At 43.6% G+C, this 21,667-nt stretch overlaps 1 protein-coding gene across 3 annotated transcripts in view; it reads right to left on the bottom strand.

Annotated features, from left to right (window-relative positions):
- mthfd1l (methylenetetrahydrofolate dehydrogenase (NADP+ dependent) 1 like) overlaps window positions 1–21,667 on the bottom strand; it is a 171,023-nt gene that overhangs the window by 99,730 nt on the left and 49,626 nt on the right. For all 3 annotated transcript variants that reach the window (XM_067989356.1, XM_067989354.1, XM_067989355.1), the window contains 7 exons: window positions 19,878–20,014; window positions 18,028–18,074; window positions 17,374–17,481; window positions 16,540–16,614; window positions 10,285–10,387; window positions 8,870–8,946; window positions 2,270–2,410 (listed from right to left, as the gene is read on the bottom strand). In XM_067989356.1, the coding sequence (XP_067845457.1) occupies window positions 2,270–2,410; window positions 8,870–8,946; window positions 10,285–10,387; window positions 16,540–16,614; window positions 17,374–17,481; window positions 18,028–18,074; window positions 19,878–20,014 (688 nt within the window). The remainder of the gene's footprint in view (window positions 1–2,269; window positions 2,411–8,869; window positions 8,947–10,284; window positions 10,388–16,539; window positions 16,615–17,373; window positions 17,482–18,027; window positions 18,075–19,877; window positions 20,015–21,667) is intronic.

The raw sequence follows: 21,667 nt of genomic DNA, 5'->3' as shown, positions 1-21,667 counted from the left end.
TCTCTAGACCTAGAGGAGCGAGTCACTCTCCGCTTCACAGCGAAGTCAGGTTGAGCTCAGATTCCAGATTTAAACTTCACCTTGCACTATAAGTGCAAAGTGATACGGCTCCGCACCAACACCACATCTGTCGTGCGAACGCAGCCTTAGTTCAATTAGAATTCTGTCATGTGGACATTTGACAAAAGCTTCCCGAAACCCGAATAAAGTATACCTTGGGGAGTTGCTGAATTCATCGGTAACATCCTCAGAAAAGTCAGAGGGGTTTGTCAGGGTGTAAAATTAAATGATCAAGGGGGCAATTCAGAGTAGACAGTACTTGCCTTTAAATAACCATGTTAACTGAAACTAGAGACAATGGTTAGGCTGGGCCTTTGATTTGAGTTTTCAATGCAGTAACAAATCCATGTTTTAATTTGCGTCTACACAGAACACGTTAACTATTTGTGGCAGGACTTGAAACAGTTACATAATTGTACATTCCATTAAAAGGAATATTTAATTAGAATTCTAATATTGAAGCCCCTTCAAGTCATGAAACATTCAGTACTTTAATGTGGTTTCATTTAAGATTTTAAATCGCTTTTTCATGCCATCCTTTTGCCAAGTTTGACCTGCATTTAACCAGATCCCACATTAACAGTCAATTGGACCCTTCACCAATACGACTGCTTAAAGTTCAATGAAAATTTCGAATGGACTTCTGCTAAGAATGTATGCCACAATTTATATAAAAGGACACACACACACACTAGGGAATGGCAAGCAACTTATTGCAAGACGAAGTAAAACCTCGAGTGAGAAATTAGACTTGCATTAACTAGACGTTCCAATGTAGACTGTATTTGATATGTGGAAATACTTTAAAAATTATTTTCACCCAACAGGAACCATTTTTAAAAAAACTGAGAACAATTTGCATTTATATAGCGCCTTTAACGTAGTAAAACGTCCCAAGATGCTTCACAGGCGCATAAATCAGACAAAAATTGACATTGAGCTAAAGAAAGAAACATTAGGACAGGTGGCCAAAAGCTTAGTCAAAGAGGTAGATTTTAAGCAGCGTCTTAAAGAAGGAGGTAGAGGGGTTTAGGGAGGGAACTTCAGTGCATAGGGCCTAGACAGCTGAGGGCATGGCCGTAAATAGTGGGGCAAAGGAAATGGGAGATGCACAAGAGGCCAGAGTCGGAGGAACGCCAAGATCTCCGAGGGTTGTAGGTCTGGAGGCGGTTCCAGAGATCGGGAGGGGGATGATGCAAGATGCATTCTACGACACGGTCCCTTTCCTCCCTCCCATCACTTTGGTGAGTACCCGGACCCCCGGCAGCAGGAGGTACCAAGCCCCAAGCTTTAGGAATCAATAAAGAAATAAAACCAACAGCTGGGATTCGAGAATACAAATCTTTAACCAGATTTCAGTCTTGCCAGTGTACTACTTCCTGCTGGTGTTTCATTTGTTTCGTGAGGTTGAGAAAAAAAATGTTTAATTTGGGAGAAATTGAAAAGCTGCCATTGAAAAGCTGTCCTGCTGGGCCCGAGTTGGATCAGCATTTAAAGGATCACAATGTTCTGTTTACTTTCCTATCCGGGAGCACAGAGGGCATGATAAATGCAATTTTAAAGCATTATTTTGGTGGTCCTTTGTTCCAAAATATATTTAAGAGGAGAAGATATCCTTCTTTAGTTTCAGCTGTGGCTCAGTCGGCCTCACTCTCGCCTCTGAGTCAGAAGGTCGTGGGTTCAAGTCCCACCCCAGAGACTTGAACCCATAATCCAGGCCGACACTCCCAGTGCAGTACAGAGGGAGTGCTGCACTGTCAGAGGTGCCTTCTTTCGGACGAGACGTTAAACCGAGGCCCTGTCTGTCCTTTCAGGTGGATGTAAAAGATCCCGTGGCACTGTTTTGAAGAAAAGCAGGAGAGCTCTCTCCGGGTCCTGGCCAATATTTATCCCTCAACCAACATCACTAAACCAGATTATCTGGTCATTATCACATTGCTGTTCGTGGGAGCTTGCTGTTTCCTACATTAGAATAGTGACTACACTTCAAAAGTACTTAATTGATTGTAAAGCCCTTTGGGACGTCCTGAAGTTGTGAAAGACACTATATAAATGCAAATTCTTTATTTCCACTAGAGCTGGAAGCAGAGTTAATTCAGAAATGACCCATCTTTCTGATGGCAATTACACTGATTAATTTTGTACTCTGACTATATCACCTCCATCGTATGGCTTTGATATTTAAATGAGAACTCTGATTGGTACGTACCAGATCTTCTGCAGTAACCGGTTGTCCTTTCCGGTCATTGGCTACCACTATATTACTGAGTCGATTCTTCATATCAGCCATACTGTCGGTTAGGGCGAGGATTGCCATGATTTCACTGGCAACGGCAATGTCAAACTGAGCCTTGAAGAGGAGAAAAACAGGTCAGAACAACTCAAGACAACAGCAGCTACTGTACACCAACCAAAGAGATCAAACGGGTTTACAGAATCAGACTCTCACACTCTATTTCTGCCCATTTGGGACTTTTCTTTTTCACTTTTCACGTGTAGACTTACAGTAATGCTAACCAATTTGCTGCTGAACACAAGAGAGGGTCAACACAAAGGTGCAGTGGGGTTAAAGGGCAGGGGATAACAGGACCAAGGCATGATGACGTAATTCTGTCCCTATTTTTAAAGTCATACATTCCGTCCTTATCAAAATTCCTCTGTCCACATGTACAATGGAAACTATATGTAAACACGTCACACTGTAATTACACCTGCCTGCCACTGGTGGTGCTCCATCTTCTTCAGGAGGGTGTAACTGCAGTGCGACATGTTTATGTACAGTTTCCACTGTACATGTGGACAGAGGAATTTAGAATGGGCAAAGATTGACAGGAAGTATGTGTAGACATAAGATTAATACATTTGAAAAGAAACACCTTCATTTGTACTGAAGCCCCATTTATTTGGAACTAAATTTTTTCACCCAGGACAATGGCAAATCAATTGAATATAAAGTCTAAATCAAAGCATTCCATGAAGAGTCACCAACAGCATTGATGTAAAATTGGTTTAATTCCAATGTTGATCACCTAATTTTACTGCAGCACGAAGACCAGCTGTTACTTTTTGTCAAACTTCAAGCTATCCAGATGTGAACTCTGCAACCCTTCTGCCACCAATCATTCCACATATACATTTAATATTTCTGTGACAGCTTACAGCTTCCAAGTCATCTAAATGTTTTAACCAAGTCGGAGACATTTCAGCTGATATTCATTATCCCTTTCAGATAAATAGTAATCAAAATGACTACAGGCCCACAAGTGAACCATTTAATTCAAATTGATGTGAAGTCAGATGCCATCAGAAAGCTTTGCTAAAGGAACATTAGCAAAAGGAAACTAAATGGTGTAGCTGTTACATCAGGCAAATCAGCAGGAATATACATAGGCACAGTAGTGTAAGGGTTACGTTACCGGACTATTAATCCAGAGAACGTGAGTTCAAATCCCACCGTGGCAATTTGAGAATTTGAATTCAGTTAAAAAATCTGGTGTCACCTGAAGCTGTTGGATTCTTGTAGAAACCCAACTGGTTCACTAATGTTCTTCAGGGAAGGAAACCTGCCGTCCTTACCCGGTCTGGCCTATATGTGACTTCAGTCCCAGACCAACATGGTTGACTCTTAGCAGCTCTCTGAAATGGCTTAGCAAGCCACCATCTCAACAAAGCAACTAGGGATGGGCAATAAATGCTGGCCATGCCAGCATCCCAAGAATGAACAACGAAAAAAGAAATCTTGGGTTTAGAAAGGAAGGCCCCATGCCTTTTGTTACCTCCAGACTTGACTGTTACAATGCTCTCCTGGCCGGCTTCCCATCTTCCACCCACCATAAACTTGAGATCATCCAAAACTCTGCTGCCTGTATCCTAACTCGCACTAAGTCCCGCTCACCCATCACCCCAGTGCTCGCTGACTTAAATTGGCTCTGAATGAATTGGTTCCAAATTGGCCCTGAATGTCTCAATTTTAAAATTCTCATCCTCATGATCAAATCCCACCGTTTCCTCACCCCTCCCTAACTCTGCAACCTCCTCCAGCTCTACAACCCTTTGAGATCGCTGCGCTTCTCCAACTCTGGTCTCTTGTGCATCGCCCACTTCCTTCACCCCACCACTGGCGGCCATGCCTTCAGCCGACTGGGCCCTAAGCTCTGGAATCCCCCCCCCAAACCTCTCCGCCTCCCTCTCCTCCTTTAAAATGCTCCTTAAAACCTACCCCTCTGACAACGCTTTTGGTCACCTGTGCTAATATCTCCTTCTTGGACTTGGTGTCAAATTTTGACTGATTATGCTACTGTGAAGCGCTTTGGGATGTTTTATTACTTTGAAGGCGCTATATAAATGCAAGTTGGTGTTGATAGGCAATGTAGAGGCAACTTGCGCCTGGCCAAATATATACCTAAAAATACACAGACCAAGGCCAATCCAAAAACAACAGGCTCACAAATACTTCCAAAACAACAGAGATGATGCTGATTGGAGTCCATCCCTGTGAACTGGCAATGTTTTTAATACATCAAATATTATATAAGCACCAATCATGCATTTCTTCCTCATTTTCCTGCTAAATATGCAAGGACCCCTTCTTTGTTCCAGCCAACCCTTCTCCACGGTTTGAATTAATATCATAGAATTATGGAATCTTGCAGCGCAGGAGGTGGTCATTTGGCCCATCCAGCCTGTGCCAGCTTTTTTTTTAAAAAGAGCTGTCCAAATTAGTCGCGCTCCCCAGCTCTTTTCCCAAATCCCTGCAATTTTTTCCCCTTCAAGAAGTATTTATCCAATTCCCTTTTGAAAGTTACTATTGAATTTACTTCCACAATATGAACAATTTTACAACACCAAGTTATAGTCCAGCAATTTTATTTTAAATTGAATTTAAAATAAAATTGCTGGACTATAACTTGGCGTTGTAAAATTGTTTACAATTGTCAACCCCAGTCCATCACCGGCATCTCCACATCATGTCCACAATATGAAGCAGTTCTCAGATCCGATCAAGCCATTTCCTCCTCTTCAATTTTTCTCAGGAGGGGGACCAGCTTCTTTTTCTAAAATTGAGAAAGTGAAAAGTCAAGTACAGGTGTGAAAAAGGTTGATCGTAGAATGGGAAGATGAGATGAATCCGATCACAGCAAGCTCGGATTTCAAATCCAACAAACGCAGAATGAAGGAGGTAAAGGAATCGGTTTTGAAGTCCCAGGGAAAGAATGAATCAAACTGCGTGATGAGTCTTAATTTGAACAACAGCAAGGATGGGGAGAGAAGGCAACGTGTGCAAGATGATGTGTCTAGAGTTTAGAAGGAACAAGAGGGCAGGGAGTTGAGGGATGCACTCACCATAATAGGACCCTGTAAGAATATGGTTTGAAACAAGCATAGGCAAGAATACCAGCTTGCATATCACTAAGCATCTTAGCAAGAGAGCGGATGTTAAAGGGGGTGAAGGGGCGAAGTTCTGCACCTGTGAGAAAGATAACTTACAGAAACCCAAGATGTCATTGAAAGAATGCTGAGACATTAGAATGGTGAAAACAACCAAAAGTCAGTTTGAACCAGATAGTTGCTAAGAAACCATATACTAAGACTTAATAACAGTGAAAGGCTACGTAAACAGTAGACATGACAGGGCCTTGCAAGGCCATCCTTGGTTGTTTTCACAGTCAGCACAGTGGGATGTTTTACAACCAGGAGGTAAGGACAGAGATGCTTATGTGCAGAACAACGCAGCCGAATAGTATAAAGATAAGGCATGCTCCCACCCGAAAGTTACAGCTCTCGAGGGGGGACAGTCAGAAGTCCATTGGCCAGGCAACCTACGGAGGTCAGATCTGATTAGTCTGAATTCATGGGAAAAACTAGGTTGTATTGATTGCTTATCATTTAATGTAACCTGAAGACAGTCGTACTGTACTGAGTCAATCTAGTAAAGCTTGCTATTTTATAACCACTCAGGCTTGTATCGTGCAGCAGTTATCGTTGAAGGATTATTAACCCCTTTGTAGCGACAGTAACGGGAAAATCCACTAACAGACCCATAAGATGTTGAAAGACTGCTGGACAGGGGTTAGAGGGGGATCGCTCAAGAGACAACAGGAACAACGAAACAGGAGTAGGCCATTCAGCACCTCGAGTCTGTCCTGCCATTCAGTTACATCATGGCTAATCTGTATCTTAACTCTATTTACATGCCTTGGTTCAGTAATCCTTAATACCCTTACCTAACATAAATCTGTCAACCTCAGTTTTGAAATTTTCAATTGCCCCGGCCTCAACAGCGTTTTGGGGGAGTTCCAGATTTCCATTACCTTTTGTGTGAAGAAGTGCTTTCTGACATCACCCCTGAACAGCCTCGCTCTAATTTTAAGGTTATGCCTTCTTAGAATCATTGCAGCACAGGAGGCGGCCATTCAGCCCATCAAGCCTGTGCCAGACTTGGCTCTTGACTCCCCCACCAAAGGAAATAGCAAAGATTGAGAGAATCTATCAACTCCTTTAATCATCTTAAACACCTCGATTAGATCTCCCCTTAATCTTCTATATTCAAGGAAATACAAGTCTAGTCTATGCAACCTGTCCTCATAATCTAATCCTTTTAGCCCCGGGGTTTCTTCGGATCCTGTCTGGGAGTGCAAGTTAGAGGTTAGACCAGCTTTCTCAGACAGGAGGGCGGGGCAGGGAGACCCTATGTGCATTCTGGGTAAAAACATGTCACGAATAGATTTGCAATTGTGAGACACAGTGCACAGAGCAGATCCTCCCGTCCCCACCCATGGGACCAGCCTACTAGAACACCATGACAACTTGGAGCTCATCAGCATTGCAAGGACAAATACCAGCAAACAGAACAGCCTTAACAAATAAACTGAAGACCTCCTAATACTTTGGAATTAAACAGCATCGCGGCCCATCCCCTGCTAGCAGGAGGGCAACGGTGCGCCAGACCCTGGAGAAAACGAACAGGAAACAAAAAACTACCCCCTTCCTCTCAGATGATGTGCACATAAAGCTGGTGTAGTGTTACGCCAAATTTGGGGGTGGGGGGGGGGTGGAAAAAAAATCAGACTGCAGCGAAAAGCTACAAAAGATGTAAAACTACTAGTTGTTCAAAGTTGGAACATTCTCCAGGTTTGAGGATGGTGCTAGCTATTCCCCAGTCGAGGAGGCAGCTCCCGCACCAACCCCGTTCAGTCTGATCTCCACATGGAGCATTCGCTGAATCACGGGGGGGGCGGGGGTTATTTAACCTAACCCGCACGGGTTTGGATCAGACCGCTTTACCCCTCCAACCTACGCTGCATTGAAGTCAACGGACTGTGAAATCGGGCGGGGTGTAAAATGGGCCTCTGATTTGAACCCGATTCATTCCCATTGGGCCAGTTAGTTTAAAATTACATCCACAGAAGGAGACCATTTGGCCCATTGTACCTGTGCTGGCTCTTTGAAAGAGCTCTCCAATTAGTCCCACTCCCCGGCAAATTCTCTCTCTCTCTCTGGACTTTTGTTCCCCCACTGCACTGCTCCAGCCCGGTAAAATTCAACATCCCGCACTTGTATACATTTCATTCTAGGAATTCCGCCAAGTTCCACTGAACTGTTTTTAAGGTGCTTTTTGAGCGTGAGGTAAAACTGTTCAATGAAGCTGTGAGGAGCGACCACGAGTAATAACTGTTCATCCTGTATTGTGCATCTGTGTTTACCAAAACTCCGTTAGCACCCAGCAGTCGAGGAGGTCCAGTTCAATCTTGGGTACATGGGCCCAGTGCATGCTTGGGGGGCACTGGAAAAAGAGAGGACTCCCCCCACCACCCCCATCCAGCCAAAGTGGCTTTCAAGTGACGGGGATCGGAAAGCATAGACTTCAAGTGTCTAGACTCCCTCTCTCGCACGCAGAATAAACACCTGACGAAAGGACCAATGATCGAAGAACACTCAGACTTCGGGAGAGGGGGTGATAGATAGACAGAGATAAAGAATAGTCAAAGTGCACTCATCTTTGAAGCTCAAAAGCTTTACCTTCTAGCCTGAAAAAAAACAGGCCATTTCTATTGAAAACTTGGCTCCACCGATTTAATTCACCAATAATAAACAAACGTTAATCTGTCTTTTTCCTTCAAAGATGCTGACGGACCAGGTGTGTAATCCAACATTCTCTGCTTTTGTGCTATTATAGAATCTTACAGCACAGGTCATCCGGCCCATCGTGCCTGTGCAGGCTCTTTGAAAGAGCTATCCATTTAGTCCCCCTCCCCTGCTCTTTCCCCATAGCCCTGCAAATTTTTCCTTTTCAATCTATATCTAAATCCCTTTTGAACGTTACTACTGAATCTGCTTCCACCACCCTTTCAGGCAGTGCATTTCAGATCATAACAACTCGCTGCTAGGTTATTGTTTATAATTCTTTTAAAAGAAACCTCTAACCTTAAATGGCCTAATCAATCTGGCACTGCTGCAGATATAATAATGTGAACTGGATCACATTTGCTCCATAATAGAGCTTAGCTTGGATCACTTTCAATGAAACACCTAGACAATATCAATAGCAGCTGCTGATTTGAACGTTGCTAGCAATCCAAAGTATTTCAGATTTCCTATATAGTAGGTTAAAATAATTATCAGCATCCACAGAAAAGGTAGAGATTCCCTTCTCTCTCCACCACCAAACACGGCCACTTTCTATCTTGATTGCTCAGCTCATAACAATCAATTCCAGTGATCACAAGGTTATTTCTAAATGTTGCAACAAAAAGTTGATGGGGTTCACCACTATTCTCCTCCGTAAGGCAGTGTGTAAAGCAGTCAATACCTCTCGGATAAATCCTTTCTCCGTACTCGATTGTCCAATCGTCATTTTACGCAAGAAACGATCATTTGTGTCAACCACTGAAAAAAAAGTGAGTATATATAAGTATAAATACATTCGCTCATATTATATAGACCAGAGGGACGGACAGCGGGATCGAGGACTGTGGGACCGAGGACACAATTCCACCCCAACAAAGCTAAATTACATACTGATTAAACAAAAACTAGTCTAGTAAGTTTTAGTCCGATTCAAAGACCATGTTCCAAGTTATTGCAGATGCAGACCAACCTTCATGCTTCACGCCTTTCTAATTCTCACAAAATAGACCCTTTCTTTTTGACTATTCATCTGCTCCCAAGCCTTCCCTGCTCTTGTTTCACTCATGATTCACCCTGAAGCGACTCTCTATGCAAGGAGCACTGTACTAATACAAGCAATCGCCCATGTGTCACATTGATCAGGCTGTCCGCCTGTCCTCATTGGTGAAAGTGTACACACCAGTTTACAGTTACACTGAAGAATGGATCACAGATTTAGAGGTTGCATGCAAAGAACTGGAAATGATCGAGTATGGGGGGCGGTGTGAGAAAGGACAGGGAGGGGGCAATGAGCCAGGATTTTCACACCCCGCTGCTATTCAGCAACACCAGCTGGAACTTGCAATTGGGGATAGAATTCGGCTCTGTGATGCGGTTCATGGTCAGAGCCATCCGACAATGCCCTTGTCCTTGGGAGCGTACCTCAACAAGAGTCAGCGCCCTTAGGGGTGAAGGGAGAAAACTAGCACAAACAAAAGAGAAAAACATGAAGAGGGCATCAGCCTCACGAACAAACACACGTGAGACCTATCTAGGCTGGCACTCCAGTGCAGTACCGAGGGAGTGCTGCAATGTCGGATGAGTTGTTAAACAGAGGCCCTGTCAGCCCTCTCAAGTAAATATAAAAGATCCCATGGCATCTTTTGCAGAAGAGCTGGGGAGTTCTCCCCGGTTTCCTGGGCCAATATTTATCTCTCAACCAACATCACTGAAACAGATTATCTGGTCATTTATCTCATTGCTGTTTGTGGGATCTTGCTGTGCGCAAATTGGCTGCCACGTTTCCTACATTACAACAGCGACTACACTTCAAAAGTACTTCATTGGCTGTAAAGTGCTTTGGGACATCCTGAGGTTGTGAAAGGCGCGATATAAATGCAAGTTCTTTCTTCGATTCAGACACAAGAGGAAGGTTGTGAATCACTGATATCACACAGTCACTGAGCATTTACATCAACAAACTGACAGATTCCTTCTTTGATTTTCAAGCGTGTACACAATTTCGCGAAGGTGGTTATTATCTTTCTCTCTCCTATCCTCCTCCCACCAATCTTAATCAAAAATAAAATCTATTCCAGCTTTTTAAACGTCTCTCACCTCGTTGCCAGGTAATGGTAGATGGATCAATATCCAATCGAACAAATTTGCTGACTTCTTCCGGTGCCAGTGCGCGGGGGTCCTTTTTCTTGATCCCCAATCGCTGCAGTGGAAAAGGCAGAGACTTATAACTGGGGTGAATACTACGGATCGATAACTGATGGGATTAATGGTTCCCGATTTATACAGAGCCCAATCGGCCCAAAACAGAAATTCAAACAGAGGTAAATATCAGAAAGTATACATAAAAATTAGATCAACTCATCTCCTGCCACAAAGCAAATGGAATAAATTGTGTAAACAAACCGTTTAAGCAAAGAAAACGCAGCAACACTGTCAAAATACAGTTTACCTGAGAAGGCCAGGGTCTGGGACAAGTTAAATCTGATGGGCCATACAACATGAATATAATTTGATTATATTCTTTGAAGAACTCACCAAGATGGTGGATGAGGGAAGCCCAGTAGACACTGTCTACTTAGACTTCCAAAAAGCTTTTGACAAGGTACCGCACAAGAGGCTTCTCTACAAGATTGAAGCCTCTGGGATTAGCGGTAATATATTGAGCTGGATTGAGAACTGGCTGGAAGGCTGTAGGCAGAAAGTAGTTATAGGTGGATTTGGATCTGTGTGGAGATGGTCACCAGTGGTGTCCTGCAGGGGTCAGTGTTGGGACGCTGCTCTTTACTATTTTTATTAACGATCTAGATGTAGGTGTTGGGGTCACGATCTGCAATTTGGAGATCTCCACGATTTGGTGATGATACCAAGATCTGTGCGAGTGTCAGGACTATAAACGACGCTCGACTGTTTCAGGTGGATCTTGATGCGTTGGGGGACTGGGCTCGCGACTGGCAAATGATGTTTAATTTGGGAAAGTGCAGTGTTATGCATGTGGGCAGGATAAATGCTCAACATACATACAACCTTCAGGGTAAAGATTAAAGAAGGTGGAGAAAGAAAGAGATCTGGGCGTTCTAGTGCATAGGTCTCTAAAGGTTCATGAGCAATGCGGTGATGTGATAGCCAGAGTGAATAGGGTGTTGGGGTGCATTTATAGAACAATTGACTATAAGACAAAGCATATTATTTTGTCCTTGTACAAGACCGTAGTCAGGCCTCAGTTAGGATATCGTGCCCAATTTTGATCCCCTCACATGATGGGTGTTAGTGAGGCTTTGGAAAGGCTGCAGAGGAGGGCCACTAGTCTAATTCCCAGTTTAAAGCATCTTAGTTATCAAGAGAGGCTAAAAGAGCTGGGACTCTATACTTTAGAGAAGTGTAGACTTAGGGGTGAGGTGATCTGATCAAGGTTTATAGGATGATGAAGGGAATAGACTGTGTTCCAGTTGACAGTTTGCTCCAATTAAATACTTTAGGAAAGACCAGGGGTCACAATTTTAAGTTGTATGTGGCCAGATCTAGGTTAGATGTCAAGAGATGGTTCTTTTCCAAGAGAATAGTGAACCTCTGGAACAGACTGCCAGCTTGAGCAGTGAATGCCGATTCGCTGAAATCCTTCAGGTGAGAGTTGGACCTGTATCCCGCTGGAGCAGAGATCACCTCTTACAAAAGGTAGGTACTGCGTAGAATTATCACGGCCAGAGTAATCTCCTGGACTAGTTTCGATCACCTAGGGGACTCAGAGGAATTTCCCAGATTTTTTTATTCACCAAATTGACCTGGGTTTTTTTTAAAATCTGTTTTTGCGCCTCTCCCAGGAGGTCACATGGTTTTGGGTAGGATGGGGAGTGTATATATAGTGATACTCAAGGTATCACAATTGTGTGGGATAGGCTGGATGGACAAGACGGTCTTTTCCTGTACGTCATTGTTCATATGTAACATCCAAAAGGAACATAGGAACAGGAGGCCATTCAGCCCCTCGAGCCTGTTTCACCATTCAATTAGATCATAGCTAATCTGTATCTTTACTCCATTTACCTGCCTTGGTTCCAGAAATGCTTAATACCCTTGCCTAACAAAAATCTATCAATCTCTGGTTTGACATTTTCAATTTACCCAACCTCAACAGCCTTTTGGGGGGGAAAAAAAAAGTTCCAGATTTCCACTACCTTGTGTGTGAAGAAGTGCTTTCTGACATCACCCCAGAACGGCCTAGCTCTAATTTTAAGATTCCCCCACCCGAGGAAATAGTGTCTCTCTATCTATCCTATCATCTCCTTTAAATCACCTTAAACGCCTCAATTGGATCACCCCTTAATCTTCTATATTCAAGGGAAAACAAGCAGAGTCTATGCAATCTGTCCTCATAATTTAACCCTTTTAACCCCAGCATCATTCTGGTGAATCTGCGCTGCACCCCCTCCAAGGCCAATATATCCTTCCTGAGGAAAACCAATTCAGTTTAATTCACTAGCATTAAACAAACACAAACTTCACACAGTGCTGTCATTCAAGCTACTTATCCGATTCCAAATTTACAAAGTACTACAATTTCTATGGCCGGATTTAAAAGGATTCAAAAATGACTCACGACCTTCCAGATCACTAAAACCTGATTAGCAAGTCTTAATGGGAATTATGCACATAAAATAAACACGGGAATTTAAAAACATTATCCTTTTTTTGCAATTGTCCAAGTCTCCAGGATCAGTTTTGTAAATTCCCAGATGAAGGATGACCATTTTTTAAAAAAAAAGAAAAACTAAAACAGATTTAGAGAGACGTATATAAAAAGAAAAAGGGGCGGGGACAGGGGGAGGCAAGTTTAATTAATTCCTTACACTATCCCATGGGCGACATTTTATTCACCTTTGACGTAGCAGCACCCTGCTTGCAACACAATCAGTTACACAATTACACGGGCTGCTGTGTCACTGGTTGCCATTTTGTTCCCTGCACCAGGAAGGAATGGACTAATTTCTCCTCCCCCCCCCCCCAATCCCAATCAAAAAAATTACTGTCCTTTCAGCCTAGGTCACCCAAGCCTATTCCCCACCAGGAGAGAGGGTGGGGAGACAATGGACCCCCGATCCCTCGCTAACTGCAGGCACACAGGACTAGCACGTACAAACATATCCTTCACTTCCCCCACCTCTCACCCTTTCATCATTGATTTGACAAAAATTGAATTTGCTTTTTCTGCCCTTGACCTTAAATGGCAAGGATAACAGCTTAAAATGGAGGCTTCTCCTTCAAGTTCAAAATGGGTGACCAGGCTGGGAGAAAAGACAGGGCCATTGTTCATACGTTGGCAACACTAAAGGCCCTCAATTATGGTGACAACATCTTTTAAAAATTAACACATGCAGCTGACGGCCAAAGGGCCTCAAACACTCCATCCTGAATTAGGCTAGTCATGAATTGTCACCCGCAGTTTAAAAATTAGAATCCTGTTATAACTTGTAAGAAGTTTGTTAATGTTTGGTTTGTCAGGAACACTGAACATGCAACCAACCTGGTATAACGACAGTCTAATATGTAATCTATGCTTATTAGTGGTTAAGATAGTTCAGTTAAGATTCACAAAAGTTGCCTGAGATATTAAGATTCTGTTTGCTAAAGATCATCTGCAAGGATGTTGCTCTAATATATAAACACCAAGCTTAGTGGCTAATTATCTGACACTTGTTCGATTAGCAAGCACTTCCAACATTACCATCAGAAACGAGCATTTTCCATTGCTTGCCAAAAGAATTCGAAAAACCACAAATTTTGTTAGTCTTCCTGGTTGAATAAATTGCGAATTACAGTGTGTACTATACTGTATTTTGTCCATACTTTTGCTTCTGTGAATGATCTCATTATAACTAAATCTGATCAGTAATTAAATTTGCACAAAGTGATCTACTGGTGGGATATTTTCTGTCTTCCAAAGCCTAGTGGGGGATCCCATGTGAATTCCAGTCGGCATTCTACAGGCTGCTGAGCAGTACAACAACAACAACTTGCATTTACATAGCACCTCTAACGTAGCAAAACGTCCCAAGGCACTTCACAGGACTGTTTTCAAACAAAATTTCACATCGAGCCACAAAGAGATATTCTATATTATTGTTCAAACAGGTAGGTTTAAGGAGCATCTTAAAGGAGGAGAGGTTTAGGGAGATAATTCCAGAGCTTAGGGCCGCCAATGGTGGAGCGATTAAAACCGGGGATGCACAAGAGGCCAGAATTAGAGGAGCAGAGAGATCTCGGAGGGTTGTAGGGCTGGAGGAGGTTACAGACATAAGGAGGGGCAAAAGGCATTTGAAAACAAGGATGAGAGTTTTAAAATCGAAGCTTTCCCGGACAGGGAACCAACGTAGGTCAGTGAGCACAGGGGTGATAGGTGAACTGGACCCGGTGCGAGTTAGGATACGGGCAGCAGAGTTTTGGATGAGCTCAATTTTATGGAGGGTGGAAAATGGGAGGCCAGCCAGTAGAGCATTGGAATAATCAAGTCTAGAAGTAACAAAGGCATGGATGAGGATTGTAGCAGCAGATGAGCTGAGGCAAGGGCAGAGATAGGGCGATGTTATGGAGGTAGAAGTAGGCGGTCTTGGTGATGGAGCGGATATGGGTTCGGAAACTCATCTCAGGGTCAAATAGGAGACCAAACTTGTGAACGGTTTGGTTCAGCCTCAGACAGTGGCCGGGGAGTGGGCTGGAGTTGGTGGTTAGAAAACAGAGTTTGTGGCGGGGACCAAAGATAACGGCTTCAGTCGTCCCAATATTTAGTTGGAGGAAATTTTTGCTCATCCAGTACTGGATGTCAGACAAGCAGTGTGACAAACGAGAGGCACTTTGGTGGGAATAAGATCGAGGGAGCAGGAGGTGGGTCTCATCGTCAAGATAAGCTCGGAGAGGGCATGAGGGGAAACTGCCACCAGTGCGAAAAAGGTATTGAGAAGCCCAAACTTGAACAGGAGTGATGGAGGTTGCTGAGTCCTTGTACTTATCGTCAAATAAGGACCTGTTAAAACGTTAGGGGGTATGTTTTTATTTTTTGGAACCTGAATGCACTAAGACAGGCATGTGACTAGACTTTGAACGATGCATATTCGCAAGTGAGACAAACCCCAGTTACAGTGAAGAAATTATTGTGGTGCAATCTCTAACCTCCTCCAGCCCAACAACCCTCTGAGATCTCTGTGCTCCTCCAATTCAGGCCTCTTGCGCATCCCCAATTTTCAGCGCTCCAGCATTGGCGGCTGTGCCTTCAGCTGTCTGGGCCCTAGACACTCTTTAAAACCAACCTCTGTGACCAACCTGTCCCAATATCTCCTTGGGATGTTTTAAAGGCACTATAGAATTGCAAGTAGTTGTTGTTCTAGATGTCAAAACGTGGAGCCCTTCAACTAGAACCCAGAGTAAAAGCTGCGACGGTCATGGCAGGTTAGTACAGTGCCTAAACTTTAATTACAGGCTGTCCTTTTACAGTAATACAGACTTAAAGATCTGTGCCAAAAAGGAACTTTTGCTAAACCTTTATAAATCACTGGTTAGGCCTCAGCTGGAGTATTGTGTCCAATTCTGGGCACCACACTTTAGGAAGGACGCAGAGGAGATTTACCAGAATGGTACCTGGGATGAGGGACTTCAGTTATGTGGAGAGACTGGAGAAGCTGGAATTCTTCTCCTTAGAGCAGAGAAGGTTAAGGGGAGATTTAATCGAGGTGTTCAAAATTATGAGGGGTTTGATAGAGTAAATAAAGAGAAACTGTTTCCACTGGCAGGAGGGTAGGTAACCAGAGGACACAGATTTAAGACAAAAGAACCAGGGGGGAGGTGAGGAGAATTTTTTCTTTTAACGCAGCGAGTTGTTATGACCTGGAATGCACTGCCTGAAAGGGTGATGGAAACTAATTCAATAGTAACTTTCAAAAGGGAATTGGATATATACTTGAAAAGGAAAAAATTGCAGGGCTCTGAGGAAAGAGCGGGAGAGTGGGACTAATTGGATTGCTCTTTCAAAGAGCCGGCACAGGCACAATGGACTGAATGGTCGTCTCCTGTGCTGTACGATTCTATGACAGGATATGCGGGGTTTGTGCCTACGACTCCCCATCCTACCAGAATTCCACAACCCCTTGTGCGAAGCAGTGCTTCCTGACATCAATTAGATCACCCCCTAATCTTCCATACTCAAGGGAAAACAAGCCTAGTCAATGCAACCTGTCCTTATAACCTAACCCTTTTGGCCCAGGTATCATTCTAAATAAACCGATTGTCTCACGAAGACTTGGAAATGGGAAGAAAATTACAATTTAAAAAGTATGGGGGAAATAAAAATAACAATGTTTTACTTACAGTTAGCCGAGCAAGCTGGATGGGAGAAAAGTGTCGCTCTCCATTAATAGTGGGCACCAAACGATTATACAAAGCCTAGAAAAATAACAGGTGTTCACACTTTCAGCTGTACGATCCACTTAGTTAATCGTCTTAATTTATATTACACAAATTTGCAATGCCAACTCCTAAATATCCAGACAGACCACAAACTAAGCTGCTGATCAAAGAAAGAAAGGCACTTGCATTTATATAGCAACTTATTGCATCTCTCAAATATTGTAAAAAGAACTTGCATTTATATAGTGCCTTTCACGATCTCAGGACGTCCCAATACACTTTACAGCTAACAAAGTATTTTTGAAGTGTAATCACTGTTGTAATATAGGAAACGCGGCAGCCAATTTGCGCACAGCAAGGTCCAACAAACAGCAATGAAATGATGATCAGATAATCTGGTTTACTGATGTTGATTGAGGGATAAATATTGGGCAGGACACTGGGGAGTAAACTCCCTTGCTCTTCTTTGAATAGTGCCACGGAATCTTTTACATCCATCCGAGCGGGTAGACGGGGCCTCGGTGTAACATCTCATACGAGTGACGGCACCTCAGATAGTGCAGCACTCCCTCAGTATTGCACTGAAGTGGTTGGGCTGGGATTTGAACCCAGGACCTTCTGATTCAGAGGCGAGAGAGCGACCACTGAGCACAGGCTCATATTGGGCAATGGGGGGGGAGTGGGAGAGGAAATAAATAAATAAAAACACACAAAATTATTGAACCTCCAGAAGAATTACAAGATGGAACTAAGCACCTTTTAGAAAACGAGTGTCTTGACAGTTCCCCAGCTCACCTGGTCTGACTGAGTGCCTTCATGCAGAATCCTGGCATCTATAGCAGCTGCCAACAAGTTATTAGCTGCTGTAATCGCATGAATGTCCCCTGTTAGATGAAGGTTAAACTGCAATAAAAAAAAGTCATTACAGAAACTGTTTTTAATATTGTGATTTAAAAGGACCAAAAATACCACTATTTAAAAAGTTGCATTTAACCAGTTTCATTTTTGTGCTGATCTGATTGAAGTTTTGCCTCTGCACTTCATCATATCCAAGCTAACTGACTCCCATCAACTGCAAAGCCAAATGTTAGGAACAGTATGAGGAAAGGTTGTGTTAAAGAATCCCATGAGGAATTCAGGAGAAACTTCTTTACTCAGAGGGTGGTGAGAATGTGGAACTCGCTACCACATGGAGTAGTTGAGGCGAAAAGCATAGATATACATGAGGGAGAAAGGAATGGAAGAATATGCTGATAGGGTGAGATGAATTACGGTGGGAGGAGGCTCGTGTGGAGCATGATGGCATAGTTGGGCCGAATGGCCTGTTTCTGCACTGTAAATCCTAGGTAATTATATGTCAATCCATTTTATGTTCAGGACTCAGTTTAATTGGTAAAAGACAATAGCAGCCCATATGCAGCTGAAATGGTTAAATTTCTGTTCTCTTACCTCCTCCATAGGGATGACCTGAGAGTATCCACCTCCTGCAGCCCCACCTGTTCAAGGACAATCACCACATTAGTTCTATAGACTATCAAGACAGATTCCCATCTGCTTAACAACATTGCACAGGTGTGGTGTTTACGTTACTGGACCAGTAATAGAGAGGCCTGGACTCATAATTCAGAGAACACAAGTTCAAATCCCAAATGAGAATTTGAATTTAATTTTTTTTAAATTTGGAACTATAAAGCTGGTATCAGTAAAAGTGATCATGAAGAGATCAGAGTACTTTCTAAATGGTGAAGCTCGAAACAGTGGAGGTCCAAAGTGACTTAGGGGTCCATGTACATAGATCAATAAAATGCCATGGACAGGGACAGAAAATAATCAAAAAGGCCAATGGAATGCTGGCCTTCGTAATTAGAGGACTAGAATACAAGAGGATAGAAGTTATGCTACAGCTATACAAAGTCCTGGTTAGACCATACCTGGAGTAGTGTTCAGTTCTGGGCACCGCACCTTAGGAAAGATATACTGGCCTTGGAGGGAGTGCAGCGTAGATTTACTAGAATGCTACTTGTACTTCAAGGGTTAAATTACAAGGTGAGATCGCACAAACTAGGGTTGTATTCCCTGGAATTTAGAAGATTAAGGGTGATTTGATTGAAGTTTTCAAGATATTAAGGGGGACTGATAGGGTAGAGAGAGAGAAATTATTTCCATTGGTTGGGGAGTCTTGGGCTAGGGGACATAGCCTAAAAATTAGAGCCGGGACTTTCAGGAGCGAAGTTAGGAAATGCTTCTACACAAAGGGTGGTAGAAATTTGGAACTCTCTTCCTCAAACGGCAGTTGATGCTAGCTCAATTGTTCATTTTAAATCTGAGATTGATAGATTTTTTTTAACCAAAGATATTAAGGGATATGGGACTACGGCAGGTATGTGGAGTTAGGTCACAGATCAGTCATGATCTCATTGAATGGTGGAACAGGCTCTGGGGCTATGAAGCAGTTGGATTGTTGTTAAAACCCAACTGGTTCACTGATGTCCATTAGGGAAGGAAACCTGCCGTCTTTACCCGGTCTGGCCTGTATGTGACTCCAGTCCCACACAGACATGGTTGACTCTTAACTGCCCTCTCAAGTGGCCTAATAACTTGCATTAAACTGTTATAGTGGTTCAAGAAGATCCACCAACTCCTTTTCACTGTTGTAATGTAGGAAACGTGGCAGCCAATTTATGCACAGCGAGCTTCCACAAAGAGCAAAGAAATAAATGAGCTGATGATCTGTTTTAGGTGATGTTGATTGAGGGATAAATAATGGTTAGGACACCGGAGAGAAAACCCCTGCTCTTCTTCAATATAGTGCCGTGGGATCTTTTACATGCACCTGAGAGGGTTTAACGTCTCATCGGAAAGACGGCATCTCCTACAGGGCAGCACTCCCTCAGTACTGCACTGGAGTGTAAGCTTGGATTATGGGCTCAAGTCTCCAGAGTGGGACTTGAACTCACGACTTTCTGACTCTGAGGCGAGAGTGCGCTACAAACTGAAGATCTACAACTGCAGCGATCCAGACAGTGTTGAGATACCGAGCGTGAACTTGATTTATTTTCAAGGTAAGGGAAAAGAGAACAAACTAATTTATGCACCAGTTTCTCCAAAAGCAAGATTCACCCGGATATACTAAAGGTGACCAGGAGAAAGAAACGGTCAAAGAGCTGCTGTATGGTATTATCCAGATCTGAATCACTCGTGCTCGTCTGGTGAATGTACAATTCCACATTATTTGTTCTATAAATCAGTAATTAATGTATTCAACTATTTCTGGTGAACACGTGTTTTAAGCTGGGTACCTTTAACACCGAACGTTGGCCCCTGAGATGGCTGTCTCACACAAGCGAAGGAATTAACATCCAGATGGGCACCTAACGCTTGAACCAATCCAATCGTCACCGTACTCTTCCCCTCCCCCAGAGGAGTTGGTGTAATTCTGTGAAGAACACAGCAGGCAAAAGGTTACTTTTTACACTGAGCAAGTCAAGCAATTACAGTACTGAAAGCCCAGGTGTTGACTTCTGTGGGTGAGATGCACTGTGAAGTCGCTTGTGTCTCTTCCTCTTCCCCGAGCTTCATTTCTCCATTACTCTAGCTGCACGGAGGAAGCAGGTAGTATGGTCAGCAGGTGTAGTTACACAGCGCTGAAGTAGCATACAATGTGGTGCTCAGTCAAGAGCAAAGGAGAGCGAGCGAGAAAAAGAGCGAGTGAGAGAAAGAAAATGAGGAAAAAAAGGAAAGAACTTGCATTTATATAGCGCCTTTCACGCCCTCAAGACGTCACAAAGCGCTTTACAGTCAATGAAGTACCTTTGAAGTGTAGTCACTGTTGTAGGAACTGTGGCAGCCCAATAGTGCACAGCAAGCTCTCACAAACAGCAAAGAAATAAATGAGCAGATCATCTGTTTTAGGTGATGCTGATATTGGTTGCTGGATAAATATTGGCCAGTGAGAATAGTGCCATGGGATCTTTTACATCCATCTGAGAGGGCAGACGGGGCCTCGGTTTAACATCTCATCCTAAAGACGGCACCTCCAAAAGAGCAGGACACCTTGAGAATTGCAGTGGAGTGTCAGCCTGGATTATGTGCTCAAATCTCAAGATCCCCAACACATGGCAGGAGTGTTTGGGGCCCTGGACGGTGGGAAGGGTAGAGGTGAAAGGGCAGGTGTTGCATCTCCTGTGCTTGCATGGATAGGTGCCGCAGATGGGGAGCAGGTGTTGGGAGTGATGGAAGTGTGGACCAGGGTGTCGTGGAGAGAACGGTCCCTTCGGAATGTTCAAATGGTGGGGGGGGGGGGGGGGGGGGGGGAGGGAAAAAGATGTTTGGTGGTGGCACCGCGCTGGGGATGGCAGACACTCCAGTGCAATTCTCAAGGGCAAAAGAGTAACTAGGGAGAGAGTAGGGCCTCTTAAGGATCAACAAGGTCATCTATGTGCGGAACCACAAGAGATGGGTGAGATCCTAAATGAATAATTCACATCGGTATTTACGGTTGAGAAAGGCATGGATGTTAGGGAACTTGGGGAAATAAATAGTGATGTCTTGAGGAGTGTACATATTACAGAGAGGGAGGTGCTGGAAGTCTTAATGCGCATCAAGGTAGATAAATCTCCGGGACCTGATGAAATGTATCCCAGAACGTTATGGGAGGTTAGGGAGGAAATTGCAGGTCCCCTAGCAGAGATATTTGAATCATCGACAGCTACGGGTGAGGTGCCTGAGGATTGGAGGGTAGCAAATGTTGTGCCTTTGTTTAAGAAGGGCGGCAGGGAAAAGCCTGGGAACTACAGACCGGTGAGCCTGACATCTGTAGTGGGTAAGATGTTAGAGGGTATTCTGAGAGACAGGATCTACAGGCATTTGGAGAGGCAGGGACTGATTAGGAACAGTCAGCATGGTTTTGTGAGAGGAAAATCATGTCTCACGAATTTGATTGAGTTTTTTGAAGGGGTAACCAAGAAGATAGATGAGGGCTGTGCAGTAGACGTGGTCTACATGGACTTTAGCAAAGCCTTTGACAAGGTACCGCATAGTAGGTTGTTACATAAGGTTAAATCTCACGGGATCCAAGGTGAGGTAGCCA

The sequence above is a fragment of the Heptranchias perlo genome, chromosome 8, assembly GCF_035084215.1.
Source record: "Heptranchias perlo isolate sHepPer1 chromosome 8, sHepPer1.hap1, whole genome shotgun sequence".
NCBI classification, from domain to species: Eukaryota; Metazoa; Chordata; class Chondrichthyes; order Hexanchiformes; family Hexanchidae; genus Heptranchias; species Heptranchias perlo.
Note: the sequence above shows the minus strand (reverse complement) of the source record. Positions and strands in the feature narration are given on the sequence as shown.